The sequence below is a fragment of the Perissodus microlepis genome, chromosome 5 (assembly GCF_051167445.1).
Source record: "Perissodus microlepis isolate ML-2025 ecotype Zambia chromosome 5, ASM5116744v1, whole genome shotgun sequence".
NCBI lineage: Eukaryota > Metazoa > Chordata > Actinopteri > Cichliformes > Cichlidae > Perissodus > Perissodus microlepis.
The window spans coordinates 27,903,082-27,920,594 of NC_140465.1; the positions used below are offsets into that span (position 1 = coordinate 27,903,082).

Sequence of the window (17,513 nt, forward strand, 5' to 3'; positions counted from 1 at the left end):
TTTATGAAATTACAATATCTATAAGCATTTTCAGGATGGTAACTTTAAAGTGTTTGTGATTTTTTTCACCCCCAAACTGTGACCTGCTGTTTTAATCTATAATACATATATTTACCAGAATTCACACAGATCCATACATATTGTACATGTAGAATAAAATTACATCTTGAGGAGCCTTTTTCTTCTCCAGGACCAAAGAGAAGGAGGGTCACAGTTCAAGCTGATTTGCATTCTTCACCACACGGGTTTCTGACTATTGTCCAGAGGGATTTGGCACACTTCAGGAAACAGCTGCCTTGACCTTCTCCTGCATTTCAGAACATGAGATTTGGAGCTTGTGAAAACATGAAAGTTTCATGATGGGCAATTTTCAAACTTTCTCCAACTGTAAACTGAAATAGTGGATCATGGATTTTATATTACTGGATAAGGTAAATAAGATCGACTTTTGAAATTTGAGTAAATTTTGAGTCAACCAATCATGTTGTTTCCCTCCAGATGGTTGTTGACGTCAGGCTCTGTCTCTGTTGGAGCACACGACCACCGACCACCACAAAAGCTCCTTTCAAAGACCTTTGTAGTGCACTGATCACATCATTCAGCACTGAGTGTGGGAAAGTGAGGACAACTATCTGTTCACACCAACCACAAACTGAAAAGCAAAAAACACACCTGCTACATCTGGATATTAAAAAAAAAAAAAGATAAATCCATTCTATATGTTATAATGAAACAATATTTTTTGTTATTATCACTGCTATTATTTTGTAGTTTCCTCGCAGAACTATCTCAGTGATTTTTTTAATTTAATCTTTAAACATTCTCTACAACACTTTAGAAATTTGGTCACTTTGCCACATGAGTTGAACTTCATGTCAGAAGGAAGAGATCAGATCTGACATTAAATGATTTTTCCATAGAAAAACACACAGACCAGCTGATGTCTGATTGAGTTTGTGTGAGAACCAAAAATGTTACTTTCAGGATAATCAATGACACTAAGTGGGTGTCAGGTGAGAAATGAAAAGTATCTTAATCAGAGAAACCGTTTGATTTGAAAAGCATGTGCCGAGTCAAAGTCACTGATCTCAGCATCAGGCAGCAGATGTATCCTCTACAGGGTCACCACTTTCTCAGATTCACACAGAGCTTTCGGAGTCTTTTACGCTGACACACCCACCCACCCAAAAGTGCTCCATCTGTTCCCTTGGGATGTATCAATTGTCCCCTACTAATATGACCACTGAGCATGTGGCGGGCAAGATTTCTTTTCTCTAATGGACAGCTCTCTGATTGGTCAAAACTGTGAGAAACTCCAGTCAGACCAAGACCCACACATTCATATGGAGATGTGGGAGTATAAATAGGAGGGTTGAAGGCAGCAGTGATCAGAGTCTCTCTACAGAGACCTCTACAGCACAGAGATCCAGCCATGGCAGCTACAGTCTCTCCAGTAATGACTAATTCTCAGGACCTTGTGACTCTGAATCATAAGGTAAATTGGAGATCAGATCATTCATTATTCATGAAAGATTGTGACTGATAACTATAAAACTATGCACTAGAACTGTTTTAGTAATGACTTTCTTCTTCTTCTTGCAGCTCAGAAAGCCTCTGGTGGAGAAGATCCGCAGAGAGAATCAACAGCAGTATTGAACAGCTCAAGTCTCTTCTGGGTCCAGAGTTCCTCAAACAGCAGCCAGACTCCAAACTGGAGAAGGCAGACGTCCTGGAGATGACCGTTTGCTAGCTGAGAAGACTGCAGCAGCAGCAGCGTCAAACCGCAGAATCAGGAGTTCTTGAACAGGGCTATTCCAGGTGTGCCCAAGAGATGGTCAACTTCCTGTCAAAGGTGGAGGTGAAGACTCAGTCCCAGATAAACCTGCTAAACCACATCAACCAGCTGCACACTTGAGTGAGGCTGACTTCTCTCCTCTGACCTACACAGTCCAGACCAGCATCACCAAAGACAAGACAATCACCAGCTCCCTCTGGAGGCCGTGGTAGAAACCTACAGACTGGAATCACTACTAAATCATCTACACTGATCATATTGGTCAACGATTGCAGGGAAAGAAAATTCAAAGACTTGTTCTTCTGTATGTACAGAAGGTTTTTCTTTATTTTGTTTTTCATGCAAGATGATATTTCCTGAGGAAATGACACCAACAACATCTTTCAAGTCAAGAGAGAAAGCCTCTTGTCATACCACAGAGATGTTTGGAGACCACATTGGTCAAAGATTAAAGGAACTTTTTCTTCTGTATGTACAGAAGGCGTTTGTAAAACCAGGCATAATTCACATGTTCATGTAACAAATATTTCCTATGGAAAGAATGAAACAAGCTCCTCTTTCATGTTAAGAAAGAACATTTGACATTCTTGTTCCAATTTGCTTTTACTGCTGATATTTACTAGCAGTGTATGTAAAAATGTGCATCACATTGTGGTGACTTATGTTGAAATGAAGTTTATTACTTCTTGAATTTTATCATGTTGATAACACACGATTGCTCAAATTTTGCTGAGATGTTTCTTCTAAACTAATTTTAATCTTTGTGATTATTCTGCATTGTTCTGTTATCAGAGCCAGATTTATTTTTGTCCTTTCTTTAAGAGGATTATATACCTGACACTGTAAAGTCAGTGGATTTGGTTCAGCTATTCATATCACTTTGTGATTGTTTTAATGTGATTCGTTGTAGAATCCCTTTGTTCTTTGCCTTTGTTATAAAGTGCAGTTTGCGCTTATTCCAAAGTGTATTTTATGAAAATGTGACATGCAGATTCATGTCATAATGTTTGTGTCTTTTGTAAAGATGATTGGTCCCCCACTCATTTTGAGTGCAGTGTCTTGGTGATGTTACCAAGTTATTGTTGTGATGCATCATCATTTATCTTACTCTCATATATAAACTTGACACTCTGTTTATCTTAATAAACAACCACTGAAATGACATCAAAGTGTTTCTGTTATCGTTTCATTCTATGTTACGCATATATGTCTTGTAGTTGTAGTGGATCACTCATCTAGGCATCCTATACATTTTTGGGGGCAATATCACTATATTTTTTAAAAATAGCAAAGCTCACACCAGGACTATGGTGTAGTAGGGTGACAGGTGAGGGCTTCATGATCATATCTGGAGCCTTATTCTAATTCAAATGTCACAGAAATTAAAATGACAATAATATTCAAATCAAATTAAAATATCTGATGAGTTATAATTCTTATGGGACTTTTTGTATATGCAATAGCTTGATTGAAATAGTCCGATAAGTAATGATATGTTTGTCATGTTTTCCTTAAGCAGTCACCATTTTTGGAGCAGTCGTTACATGCAGAGTAAAACTTTCATGATAACTATTGTCTCTTCACATGATGGGTAAGGGGACACACTCCTATTGTTGTTCCAGTGAAACAGTGAAAGGACAGAGTGTGGGAAACCAGAAGAAACTCACTCACAGAGCCCCAGCGGGACAACAGATGCTGACCTCTGTCCTGAGGAGAAACATGTCAAAAGGTAATACGATGGAATGAAAACTGATGATGGAAAACAACAACACATTTGTATGGGATTAGTTACTTTTAACATACCATGAAATTAAAATAACATGAAAATATTTGCTGATCTCCAAAGTTTTGTAGCACTTAAGAAATAATGTAGTTGTAATTTAATGGAGGAATTTATGAAATTACAATATCTATAAGCATTTTCAGGATGGTAACTTTAAAGTGTTTGTGATTTTTTTCACCCCCAAACTGTGACCTGCTGTTTTAATCTATAATACATATATTTACCAGAATTCACACAGATCCATACATATTGTACATGTAGAATAAAATTACATCTTGAGGAGCCTTTTTCTTCTCCAGGACCAAAGAGAAGGAGGGTCACAGTTCAAGCTGATTTGCATTCTTCACCACACGGGTTTCTGACTATTGTCCAGAGGGATTTGGCACACTTCAGGAAACAGCTGCCTTGACCTTCTCCTGCATTTCAGAACATGAGATTTGGAGCTTGTGAAAACATGAAAGTTTCATGATGGGCAATTTTCAAACTTTCTCCACCTGTAAACTGAAATAGTGGATCATGGATTTTATATTACTGGATAAGGTAAATAAGATCGACTTTTGAAATTTGAGTAAATTTTGAGTTAACCAATCATGTTGTTTCCCTCCAGATGGTTGTTGACGTCAGGCTCTGTCTCTGTTGGAGCACACGACCACCGACCATCACAAAAGCTCCTTTCAAAGACCTTTGTAGTGCACTGACCACATCATTCAGCACTGAGTGTGGGAAAGTGAGGACAACTATCTGTTCACACCAACCACAAACTGAAAAGCAAAAAACACACCTGCTACATCTGGATATTAAAAAAAAAAAAAAGATAAATCCATTCTATATGTTATAATGAAACAGTATTTTTTGTTATTATCACTGCTATTATTTTGTAGTTTCCTCGCAGAACTATCTCAGTGATTTTTTTTATTTAATCTTTAAACATTCTCTACAACACTTTAGAAATTTGGTCACTTTGCCACATGAGTTGAACTTCATGTCAGAAGGAAGAGATCAGATCTGACATTAAATGATTTTTCCATAGAAAAACACACAGACCAGCTGATGTCTGTTTGAGTTTGTGTGAGAACCAAAAATGTTACTTTCAGGATAATCAATGACACTAAGTGGGTGTCAGGTGAGAAATGAAAAGTATCTTAATCAGAGAAACAGTTTGATTTGAAAAGCATGTGCCGAGTCAAAGTCACTGATCTCAGCATCAGGCAGCAGATGTATCCTCTACAGGGTCACCACTTTCTCAGATTCACACAGAGCTTTCGGAGTCTTTTACGCTGACACACCCACCCAAAAGTGCTCCATCTGTTCCCTTGGGATGTATCAATTGTCCCCTACTAATATGACCACTGAGCATGTGGCGGGCAAGATTTCTTTTCTCTAATGGACAGCTCTCTGATTGGTCAAAACTGTGAGAAACTCCAGTCAGACCAAGACCCACACATTCATATGGAGATGTGGGAGTATAAATAGGAGGGTTGAAGGCGGCAGTGATCAGAGTCTCTCTACAGAGACCTCTACAGCACAGAGATCCAGCCATGGCAGCTACAGTCTCTCCAGTAATGACTAATTCTCAGGACCTTGTGACTCTGAATCATAAGGTAAATTGGAGATCAGATCATTCATTATTCATGAAAGATTGTGACTGATAACTATAAAACTATGCAACAGAACTGTTTTAGTAATGACTTTCTTCTTCTTCTTGCAGCTCAGAAAGCCTCTGGTGGAGAAGATCCGCAGAGAGAGAGAATCAACAGCAGTATTGAACAGCTCAAGTCTCTTCTGGGTCCTGAGCCCCTCAAACAGCAGCCAGACTCCAAACTGGAGAAGGCAGACGTCCTGGAGATGACCGTTTGCTAGCTGAGAAGACTGCAGCAGCAGCAGCGTCAAACTGCAGAATCAGGAGTTCTTGAACAGGGCTATTCCAGGTGTGCCCAAGAGATGGTCAACTTCCTGTCAAAGGTGGAGGTGAAGACTCAGTCCCAGATAAACCTGCTAAACCACATCAACCAGCTGCACACTTGAGTGAGGCTGACTTCTCTCCTCTGACCTACACAGTCCAGACCAGCATCACCAAAGACAAGACAATCACCAGCTCCCTCTGGAGGCCGTGGTAGAAACCTACAGACTGGAATCACTACTAAATCATCTACACTGATCATATTGGTCAACGATTGCAGGAAAAGAAAATTCAAAGACTTGTTCTTCTGTATGTACAGAAGGTTTTTCTTTATTTTGTTTTTCATGCAAGATGATATTTCCTGAGGAAATGACACCAACAACATCTTTCAAGTCAAGAGAGAAAGCCTCTTGTCATACCACAGAGATGTTTGGAGACCACATTGGTCAAAGATTAAAGGAACTTTTTCTTCTGTATGTACAGAAGGCGTTTGTAAAACCAGGCATAATTCACATGTTCATGTAACAAATATTTCCTATGGAAAGAATGAAACAAGCTCCTCTTTCATGTTAAGAAAGAACATTTGACATTCTTGTTCCAATTTGCTTTTACTGCTGATATTTACTAGCAGTGTATGTAAAAATGTGCATCACATTGTGGTGACTTATGTTGAAATGAAGTTTATTACTTCTTGAATTTTATCATGTTGATAACACACGATTGCTCAAATTTTGCTGAGATGTTTCTTCTAAACTAATTTTAATCTTTGTGATTATTCTGCATTGTTCTGTTATCAGAGCCAGATTTATTTTTGTCCTTTCTTTAAGAGGATTATATACCTGACACTGTAAAGTCAGTGGATTTGGTTCAGCTATTCATATCACTTTGTGATTGTTTTAATGTGATTCGTTGTAGAATCCCTTTGTTCTTTGCCTTTGTTATAAAGTGCAGTTTGTGCTTATTCCAAAGTGTATTTTATGAAAATGTGACATGCAGATTCATGTCATAATGTTTGTGTCTTTTGTAAAGATGATTGGTCCCCCACTCATTTTGAGTGCAGTGTCTTGGTGATGTTACCAAGTTATTGTTGTGATGCATCATCATTTATCTTACTCTCATATATAAACTTGACACTCTGTTTATCTTAATAAACAACCACTGAAATGACATCAAAGTGTTTCTGTTATCGTTTCATTCTATGTTACGCATATATGTCTTGTAGTTGTAGTGGATCACTCATCTAGGCATCCTATACATTTTTGGGGGCAATATCACTATATTTTTTAAAAATAGCAAAGCTCACACCAGGACTATGGTGTAGTAGGGTGACAGGTGAGGGCTTCATGATCATATCTGGAGCCTTATTCTAATTCAAATGTCACAGAAATTAAAATGACAATAATATTCAAATCAAATTAAAATATCTGATGAGTTATAATTCTTATGGGACTTTTTGTATATGCAATAGCTTGATTGAAATAGTCCGATAAGTAATGATATGTTTGTCATGTTTTCCTTAAGCAGTCACCATTTTTGGAGCAGTCGTTACATGCAGAGTAAAACTTTCATGATAACTATTGTCTCTTCACATGGTGGGTAAGGGGACACACTCCTATTGTTGTTCCAGTGAAACAGTGAAAGGACAGAGTGTGGGAAACCAGAAGAAACTCACTCACAGAGCCCCAGCAGGACAACAGATGCTGACCTCTGTCCTGAGGAGAAACATGTCAAAAGGTAATACGATGGAATGAAAACTGATGATGGAAAACAACAACACATTTGTATGGGATTAGTTACTTTTAACATACCATGAAATAAAATAACATGAAAATATTTGCTGATCTCCAAAGTTTTGTAGCACTTAAGAAATAATGTAGTTGTAATTTAATGGAGGAATTTATGAAATTACAATATCTATAAGCATTTTCAGGATGGTAACTTTAAAGTGTTTGTGATTTTTTTTCACCCCCAAACTGTGACCTGCTGTTTTAATCTATAATACATATATTTACCAGAATTCACACAGATCCATACATATTGTACATGTAGAATAAAATTACATCTTGAGGAGCCTTTTTCTTCTCCAGGACCAAAGAGAAGGAGGGTCACAGTTCAAGCTGATTTGCATTCTTCACCACACGGGTTTCTGACTATTGTCCAGAGGGATTTGGCACACTTCAGGAAACAGCTGCCTTGACCTTCTCCTGCATTTCAGAACATGAGATTTGGAGCTTGTGAAAACATGAAAGTTTCATGAAAATTTGAGTAAATTTTGAGTCAACCAATCATGTTGTTTCCCTCCAGATGGTTGTTGACGTCAGGCTCTGTCTCTGTTGGAGCACACGACCACCGACCATCACAAAAGCTCCTTTCAAAGACCTTTGTAGTGCACTGACCACATCATTCAGCACTGAGTGTGGGAAAGTGAGGACAACTATCTGTTCACACCAACCACAAACTGAAAAGCAAAAAACACACCTGCTACATCTGGATATTAAAAAAAAAAAAAGATAAATCCATTCTATATGTTGTAATGAAACAATATTTTTTGTTATTATCACTGCTATTATTTTGTAGTTTCCTCGCAGAACTATCTCAGTGATTTTTTATTTAATCTTTAAACATTCTCTACAACACTTTAGAAATTTGGTCACTTTGCCACATGAGTTGAACTTCATGTCAGAAGGAAGAGATCAGATCTGACATTAAATGATTTTTCCATAGAAAAACACACAGACCATCTGATGTCTGATTGAGTTTGTGTGAGAACCAAAAATGTTACTTTCAGGATAATCAATGACACTAAGTGGGTGTCAGGTGAGAAATGTGAAGCATCTTAATCAGAGAAACAGTTTGATTTGAAAAGCATGTGCCGAGTCAAAGTCACTGATCTCAGCATCAGGCAGCAGATGTATCCTCTACAGGGTCACCACTTTCTCAGATTCACACAGAGCTTTCGGACTCTTTTACGCTGACCCACCCACCCAAAAGTGCTCCATCTGTTCCCTTGGGATGTATCAATTGTCCCCTACTAATATGACCACTGAGCATGTGGCGGGCAAGATTTCTTTTCTCTAATGGACAGCTCTCTGATTGGTCAAAACTGTGAGAAACTCCAGTCAGACCAAGACCCACACATTCATATGGAGATGTGGGAGTATAAATAGGAGGGTTGAAGGCGGCAGTGATCAGAGTCTCTCTACAGAGACCTCTACAGCACAGAGATCCAGCCATGGCAGCTACAGTCTCTCCAGTAATGACTAATTCTCAGGACCATGTGACTCTGAATCATAAGGTAAATTGGAGATCAGATCATTCATTATTCATGAAAGATTGTGACTGATAACTATAAAACTATGCACTAGAACTGTTTTAGTAATGACTTTCTTCTTCTTCTTGCAGCTCAGAAAGCCTCTGGTGGAGAAGATCCGCAGAGAGAGAATCAACAGCAGTATTGAACAGCTCAAGTCTCTCCTGGGTCCAGAGTTCCTCAAACAGCAGCCAGACTCCAAACTGGAGAAGGCAGACGTCCTGGAGATGACCGTTTGCTACCTGAGAAGACTGCAGCAGCAGCAGCGTCAAACCGCAGAATCAGGAGTTCTTGAACAGGGCTATTCCAGGTGTGCCCAAGAGATGGTCAACTTCCTGTCAAAGGTGGAGGTGAAGACTCAGTCCCAGATAAACCTGCTAAACCACATCAACCAGCTGCACACTTGAGTGAGGCTGACTTCTCTCCTCTGACCTACACAGTCCAGACCAGCATCACCAAAGACAAGACAATCACCAGCTCCCTCTGGAGGCCGTGGTAGAAACCTACAGACTGGAATCACTACTAAATCATCTACACTGATCATATTGGTCAACGATTGCAGGGAAAGAAAATTCAAAGACTTGTTCTTCTGTATGTACAGAAGGTTTTTCTTTGTTTTGTTCTTCATGCAAGATGATATTTCCTGAGGAAATGACACCAACAACATCTTTCAAGTCAAGAGAGAAAGCCTCTTGTCATACCACAGAGATGTTTGGAGACCACATTGGTCAAAGATTAAAGGAACTTTTTCTTCTGTATGTACAGAAGGCGTTTGTAAAACCAGGCATAATTCACATGTTCATGTAACAAATATTTCCTATGGAAAGAATGAAACAAGCTCCTCTTTCATGTTAAGAAAGAACATTTGACATTCTTGTTCCAATTTGCTTTTACTGCTGATATTTACTAGCAGTGTATGTAAAAATGTGCATCACATTGTGGTGACTTATGTTGAAATGAAGTTTATTACTTCTTGAATTTTATCATGTTGATAACACACGATTGCTCAAATTTTGCTGAGATGTTTCTTCTAAACTAATTTTAATCTTTGTGATTATTCTGCATTGTTCTGTTATCAGAGCCAGATTTATTTTTGTCCTTTCTTTAAGAGGATTATATACCTGACACTGTAAAGTCAGTGGATTTGGTTCAGCTATTCATATCACTTTGTGATTGTTTTAATGTGATTCATTGTAGAATCCCTTTGTTCTTTGCCTTTGTTATAAAGTGCAGTTTGTGCTTATTCCAAAGTGTATTTTATGAAAATGTGACATGCAGATTCATGTCATAATGTTTGTGTCTTTTGTAAAGATGATTGGTCCCCCACTCATTTTGAGTGCAGTGTCTTGGTGATGTTACCAAGTTATTGTTGTGATGCATCATCATTTATCTTACTCTCATATATAAACTTGACACTCTGTTTATCTTAATAAACAACCACTGAAATGACATCAAAATGTTTCTGTTATCGTTTCATTCTATGTTACGCATATATGTCTTGTAGTTGTAGTGGATCACTCATCTAGGCATCCTATACATTTTTGGGGGCAATATCACTATATATTTTAAAAATAGCAAAGCTCACACCAGGACTATGGTGTAGTAGGGTGACAGGTGAGGGCTTCATGATCATATCTGGAGCCTTATTCTAATTCAAATGTCACAGAAATTAAAATGACAATAATATTCAAATCAAATTAAAATATCTGATGAGTTATAATTCTTATGGGACTTTTTGTATATGCAATAGCTTGATTGAAATAGTCCGATAAGTAATGATATGTTTGTCATGTTTTCCTTAAGCAGTCACCATTTTTGGAGCAGTCGTTACATGCAGAGTAAAACTTTCATGATAACTATTGTCTCTTCACATGGTGGGTAAGGGGACACACTCCTATTATTGTTCCAGTGAAACAGTGAAAGGACAGAGTGTGGGAAACCAGAAGAAACTCACTCACAGAGCCCCAGCGGGACAACAGATGCTGACCTCTGTCCTGAGGAGAAACATGTCAAAAGGTAATACGATGGAATGAAAACTGATGATGGAAAACAACAACACATTTGTATGGGATTAGTTACTTTTAACATACCATGAAATAAAATAACATGAAAATATTTGCTGATCTCCAAAGTTTTGTAGCACTTAAGAAATAATGTAGTTGTAATTTAATGGAGGAATTTATGAAATTACAATATCTATAAGCATTTTCAGGATGGTAACTTTAAAGTGTTTGTGATTTTTTTCACCCCCAAACTGTGACCTGCTGTTTTAATCTATAATACATATATTTACCAGAATTCACACAGATCCATACATATTGTACATGTAGAATAAAATTACATCTTGAGGAGCCTTTTTCTTCTCCAGGACCAAAGAGAAGGAGGGTCACAGTTCAAGCTGATTTGCATTCTTCACCACACGGGTTTCTGACTATTGTCCAGAGGGATTTGGCACACTTCAGGAAACAGCTGCCTTGACCTTCTCCTGCATTTCAGAACATGAGATTTGGAGCTTGTGAAAACATGAAAGTTTCATGATGGGCAATTTTCAAACTTTCTCCAACTGTAAACTGAAATAGTGGATCATGGATTTTATATTACTGGATAAGGTAAATAAGATCGACTTTTGAAATTTGAGTAAATTTTGAGTCAACCAATCATGTTGTTTCCCTCCAGATGGTTGTTGACGTCAGGCTCTGTCTCTGTTGGAGCACACGACCACCGACCACCACAAAAGCTCCTTTCAAAGACCTTTGTAGTGCACTGACCACATCATTCAGCACTGAGTGTGGGAAAGTGAGGACAACTATCTGTTCACACCAACCACAAACTGAAAAGCAAAAAACACACCTGCTACATCTGGATATTAAAAAAAAAAAAAAGATAAATCCATTCTATATGTTATAATGAAACAATATTTTTTGTTATTATCACTACTATTATTTTGTAGTTTCCTCGCAGAACTATCTCAGTGATTTTTTATTTAATCTTTAAACATTCTCTACAACACTTTAGAAATTTGGTCACTTTGCCACATGAGTTGAACTTCATGTCAGAAGGAAGAGATCAGATCTGACATTAAATGATTTTTCCATAGAAAAACACACAGACCAGCTGATGTCTGATTGAGTTTGTGTGAGAACCAAAAATGTTACTTTCAGGATAATCAATGACACTAAGTGGGTGTCAGGTGAGAAATGAGAAGTATCTTAATCAGAGAAACAGTTTGATTTGAAAAGCATGTGCCGAGTCAAAGTCACTGATCTCAGCATCAGGCAGCAGATGTATCCTCTACAGGGTCACCACTTTCTCAGATTCACACAGAGCTTTCGGACTCTTTTACGCTGACACACCCACCCAAAAGTGCTCCATCTGTTCCCTTGGGATGTATCAATTGTCCCCTACTAATATGACCACTGAGCATGTGGCGGGCAAGATTTCTTTTCTCTAATGGACAGCTCTCTGATTGGTCAAAACTGTGAGAAACTCCAGTCAGACCAAGACCCACACATTCATATGGAGATGTGGGAGTATAAATAGGAGGGTTGAAGGCGGCAGTGATCAGAGTCTCTCTACAGAGACCTCTACAGCACAGAGATCCAGCCATGGCAGCTACAGTCTCTCCAGTAATGACTAATTCTCAGGACCATGTGACTCTGAATCATAAGGTAAATTGGAGATCAGATCATTCATTATTCATGAAAGATTGTGTTTGATAACACTAAAACTATGCACTAGAACTGTTTTAGTAATGACTTTCTTCTTCTTCTTGCAGCTCAGAAAGCCTCTGGTGGAGAAGATCCGCAGAGAGAGAATCAACAGCAGTATTGAACAGCTCAAGTCTCTCCTGGGTCCAGAGTTCCTCAAACAGCAGCCAGACTCCAAACTGGAGAAGGCAGACGTCCTGGAGATGACCGTTTGCTACCTGAGAAGACTGCAGCAGCAGCGTCAAACCGCAGAATCAGGAGTTCTTGAACAGGGCTATTCCAGGTGTGCCCAAGAGATGGTCAACTTCCTGTCAAAGGTGGAGGTGAAGACTCAGTCCCAGAGAAACCTGCTGAACCACATCAACCAGCTGCACACTTCCTCTGATAAAACCCTGAGTGAGGCTGACTTCTCTCCTCTGAGCTACACAGTCCAGACCAGCATCACCAAAGACAACACACTCACCAGCTCCCTCTGGAGGCCGTGGTAGAAACCTACAGACTTCAGTCAGTCTTACTAACTTCAATGATCATATTGGTCAAAGATTTCAGAGCCGTATTCTTCTGTAATTTAGAGATTTTTAAGATTTTTCCTGTTCTTCATACAGAACAGTTTACTCTGTTTTGTTTTTAGTGGAAGATTTTTTTTCCTGAGGAAATCAAAGAAACAATATATTTTGTTTTTTGAAACAACATATCTTGTCATGCACATTGCATGAATGAAATCTGATTGCATCTGCAATTATTAATATTACCTACTCTTCAGGTACTGATGATGTTACATTAACATTTGTTATCTTTAGTTTGTTATTGACTGAAACAATAACTTTTGACTAAAGACAGAAAGCATCATGTCAACATGAAAACTTTCTTCTGTATGTACAGATGTTTTCTTAACCTATTATTCTGCTTTTTCATGTAACAAAAAAAAAAACTAGAAAAAATAATTCCTGTGGGAATGACACAATGTCAGATTATTTTTCATTTTTAGAATCATTGGTGTATCAATTAAATGCAGTTAAGTTGATAAATACACTGTATAGACAGTGGATTGACTTATTTGGATCACTTTGTGATTGTTTTAAGATAATGCCTTTTGGAGCATGTTTTATGAAAGTCTGATATGAAGATTCATATCATACTGTTGGTGTCTTTTGTAAAGATGACTGATCCTCCACTCATTTTGAGTACAGTGTCTGTTGTTACAAGGCTGTTGTGATGTATCATCACCTCTATCTACCTCCAGTTGGACACTTTATAAAATGTTAATACTGAGTGTGTCTTAATAAAGAAATATTGTGATCATACAAGGTTTTGTTCATTTGTCAATCCATAATTCAATCAAAAAATGGAAATTCACAACTAGAAGAGGACTTCATTTAAATATAAAAATTCAAATATAAATATTTGGGTTTTTTTTTCTTGAGCTTCAAATATCAACAAATTATTGGCCACCACTTTGGAGCAGTCCCCAGGCCATGGGAAGGCCAAAACTTCAACGATAACTACTGTCTTTTAATGTTATGGGTAAGGAGACACGCTTCCATTGTCTTCCTGTGAAAGCAGTTAAAGGATGCAGTGTGGGAAACCAGAGGAAACTCACTCACAGAGCCCCAGTGGGGACAATGAATGTTGATCTTTGTCCTCGGTAGACAGAGAGTGAAATGGAATATGGTGGCATAATGCTGAAAACTGATCATGTTAAACATACAGGTGTTAAGATACTTAACATGCAAATATTTATTCTTATTAATCAGTGTCCAAAATGAATGTACATAAAATATGTCACTAATATCCTTTCAGCGGTGGATTGTTGGCACACTTTAGAACCAAATTAGGCTGTGAGTCCTTAACTATCAATCACTAGTTGGTTATGTGCAATCCAAATTTTTTCCATTAAGGGTAATAGTTAGGTGCAGATTATTTTAGTTATAAACAACTGATTTGGTTTTGACAGTAGTTTGGGATTTTTATCAGGCCTGGTCATGCCAACCAATCATATACTTTCCCTCCAGATGGTTAGTGACGTCACACAGTTTCAGTCAAAGCACAGCCAAACCTTTATATAATCTCTTTTCAGGGTCCTTTTGTCGTGCACTGACCCCATGATTCAATACTGAGTGTGGGAAACTGAGAGCAGCTACAAACCAGAGACAGAGGACACACATGTGACATGGACAAGATGACTTTGTCCAGCACAAAAACTGTGTATTTTTCCTACTAGCAATTTTCAGCACTTACAGTCAATTCAAAGAGAGAGAAAAAGTTTAAAAATAACATACAGAGAAGTCCAATTCCAAAAAACATTTCATGATCACATAGTATTATCATAGTTTGGCAGAATATATACGGTGTGAACTTGTCGCTACAAAGTCGTGAATTGGTGCTCATAACTTTGTAAACATCTACTTTGCTTTATGTGAAACACAATCTGTTTGTGTCTTTTATAAAGACAGCTGTTTCTCTGTTCAGTACAGTGAGTAGACATGTTTTTTTTTGTTGACGTTTAACATAAATATTAAAAAAAAAACATGCCAATTTATATAAATGTATAAATTTATATAAATTCATCTTTAAACCAAGCTATCAATTTTCAAGAAATTTAACAGACAAACTACACGTGTTTTATTTAACTAAATTATCAAAGTCTGGAACAATATAATCGAATCTCATTTAATGAAGCTGAATCATTCGTTTTGTGTCACTGTTTTGTGTCACAACATTAAGCCATCAAACCAATTCATGTTTTTGTGCATTCGTGCATGTTTTAATTTTTTTTAAAAATGTAACTTTAAACATGTCCCTTTTTAAGGACGTCAGACAATGTATCTAATGTGTTGTATAATGAGGCACACTTCTATTGTTCTTCCAGTGAAAGCAGTGAAAGGGAATTGTGTGGGAAACCAGGCAAAACTCACTCACATAGCTGCTGTGGGACAATAGATCCAGACCTTTGCCCTGACAGATTAACAAGGAATCAGGAGTCTAAACCCCCTCAAATTACAAAATCACATGGGCCATCATACTTTTTCTTTTTCTAACTAAGAGAATAACAGCTGAAGTCCAATTTACAGTATATTGCTTATGATATCTGTTGATTTTCCAAAAAGGAAACAATTCCTTTATCATTACAAACAATAGTTTAAATAAACAATGCTTGATCAAACTCAAAATGTGTTATAGATGTATATCCTGGGGTTCAAGAAATGTATTCAAGGCTTAATGGGCAATTATTTGCTGAGAAGCCCATCCACTGTGTAGCACCTGCACGTGTGCAGTCCATTAATGAAAGTCTATTTGTAGGCAGGCACCTGCTAATTTTGGAGGACTGTGGCAAAAGCACCAGCAGCTTTTTATTACTGCAAAGAGATTTGGCACACTTCAGCAATCCCCATGAACACTCCATCACAGTGATTGCAACCTGAAAATATGATGTGAAACTACTCTGATTACGGCAAATTTTCACCACAATTTCAAATTTTACTACCACTCAGAGCCAGCCAATGGGATCATTTCCCTCCAGATGGTTGGTGATGCAATGCTTTCTTTCTACAGCAACACACGGGCAGCATCTGCCACTAAAGTCTCTTTGTGGCTCACTGACAACAGCACAGGGAGTCAGTGTGGGAAACCCAGATCAACGTGTTACTCCCATTGACTAAAAGGCACATGTCACTGACACAAGAGCAACAGCACAATTATTGCCTTGAGTACTTGAGTAAAGCAATAAACTACAGCAAACCAATCAGCAAACTAAAACAGCCCACAATACCAATCTGATAAACTGTCAACATGTTAGTAAACATAACTTGTTATCCTGCATAAAAAGTAAGCATTTCATTAAAACTGAATGATGTTCAGTTGACAATCTATTTAAAAAAAGATGCATTAAAGGTTTCGGTTTAGAAATTATCAAACAAATTGAGACCAAAAAATCTAAGTAAGTTTTACTTTATATGTGGTTCATTAATTAGATCGTTAATAGATCATTAAGCTGGGATGATGAGTGTCTACTCATATTAGTTTTCTTTACAGGGTTTCTATTTTCTGAGATTCAATTAGAGCTCTGAGAGTACCTCTCTCTCAGAGTCCATCACCTGTTCCCCTGATCTCTATCCACTATTTCCTGGGCAATAACAGGAGCATGATGCCACTGATTGGCTCAGACTGGGAAAACTCAAGCAGGGAAAGACCCAAACATTCATATAGAAATGGTGAAGTATAAATGGGAGGGATGACACCAGATATCAGGTTCTGTCCACTGAGACCTTTTCAGCACAGAGATCCACTTACAGTCCCTACTGCAATGATCACTTATCAGGAGAAAGTGATCCCAACTCATTAGGTAAATCAAAAATTGACGCATTTGTCAAAAACTTGTAATAAATTAGATACATTTTTACTAAAACAAAAGTCTTGAATTTTTTTTTAAAATTTATTTTCTACTTTCTGCAGCTGGGAAAGCCTCTTGTGGAGAAGTTGTGCAAAGACAGAATTAAGTCCTGCGTTGAGCAGCTGAAGTTTATCCTGGGTCCAGAGTTCCTCAAACAGCAGCCGGACTCCAAACTGGAGAAAGCAGAAATCCTGGAGATGACTGTTTGCTTCCTGACAAAGCTACAGCTGTGGAGCAAATAGCAGAGCCGATAGCAGAGAAGCCTGCTGACCCACTTCAACAAGCTGCTCTGGTGCTCTGACAAGAACCTGTGAGAGGCTGACTCTCTCCTCTGAGCTCCACCGTCCAGACCAGCATCACCAAAAACTAATGTTCAAACAACAGCGCTCTCTGGCGGTCAATAATAAAAGCCGCGAATAGTGAACAACCAGAGTAAACTTGTCTGCAGAGCCCTTCTGGACCATCAGATACAGACCTTTGCCCTGAAGGAACAGAGCTTAAAACGTCTGTTCTTTTACGACAATCAGTTTAACATCAAGCCTTGGATTAAAACTGTTACTCTAGTTTTTTATATATCATACCACTATTTTGTTCAGTAAACTGTTTCACTTGCAGAGTTTGAGATAGA

The 17,513-nt window shown here is 38.0% G+C and overlaps 1 protein-coding gene and 3 pseudogenes across 4 annotated transcripts; all 4 read left to right on the top strand.

Moving 5' to 3' along the window:
- The first annotated feature begins 1,381 nt into the window (after positions 1-1,381).
- Positions 1,382-2,957, top strand: LOC146387510 (transcription factor HES-5-like; annotated as a pseudogene). The gene is made up of 2 exons (XR_014800289.1): positions 1,382-1,495; positions 1,603-2,957. The product of XR_014800289.1 is annotated as a transcription factor HES-5-like (transcript).
- Positions 2,958-5,064: 2,107 nt separating this feature from the next.
- LOC146387511 (transcription factor HES-5-like) lies at positions 5,065-6,645 on the top strand (annotated as a pseudogene). The gene is made up of 2 exons (XR_014800182.1): positions 5,065-5,179; positions 5,287-6,645. The product of XR_014800182.1 is annotated as a transcription factor HES-5-like (transcript).
- Positions 6,646-8,662: 2,017 nt separating this feature from the next.
- LOC146387512 (transcription factor HES-5-like) lies at positions 8,663-10,237 on the top strand (annotated as a pseudogene). The gene is made up of 2 exons (XR_014800183.1): positions 8,663-8,773; positions 8,881-10,237. The product of XR_014800183.1 is annotated as a transcription factor HES-5-like (transcript).
- Positions 10,238-12,344: 2,107 nt separating this feature from the next.
- On the top strand, positions 12,345-13,079 carry LOC146387513 (transcription factor HES-5-like). The gene is made up of 2 exons (XM_084927240.1): positions 12,345-12,456; positions 12,564-13,079. The coding sequence occupies exons 1-2, from the start codon at positions 12,394-12,396 to the stop codon at positions 12,981-12,983; spliced, it is 483 nt and encodes a 160-aa protein (XP_084783366.1). The 5' UTR covers positions 12,345-12,393; the 3' UTR covers positions 12,984-13,079.
- The last annotated feature ends 4,434 nt before the right edge of the window (positions 13,080-17,513 follow it).

Excerpts from the sequence above, each read along its gene's own strand:
- LOC146387513 (XM_084927240.1), top strand. The coding sequence starts at position 12,394 with ATGGCAGCTACAGTCTCTCCAGTAATGACTAATTCTCAGGACCATGTG. Across the intron at positions 12,457-12,563 it reads ATGTGACTCTGAATCATAAG|CTCAGAAAGCCTCTGGTGGA; the intron begins GTAAATTGGAGA and ends TTCTTCTTGCAG.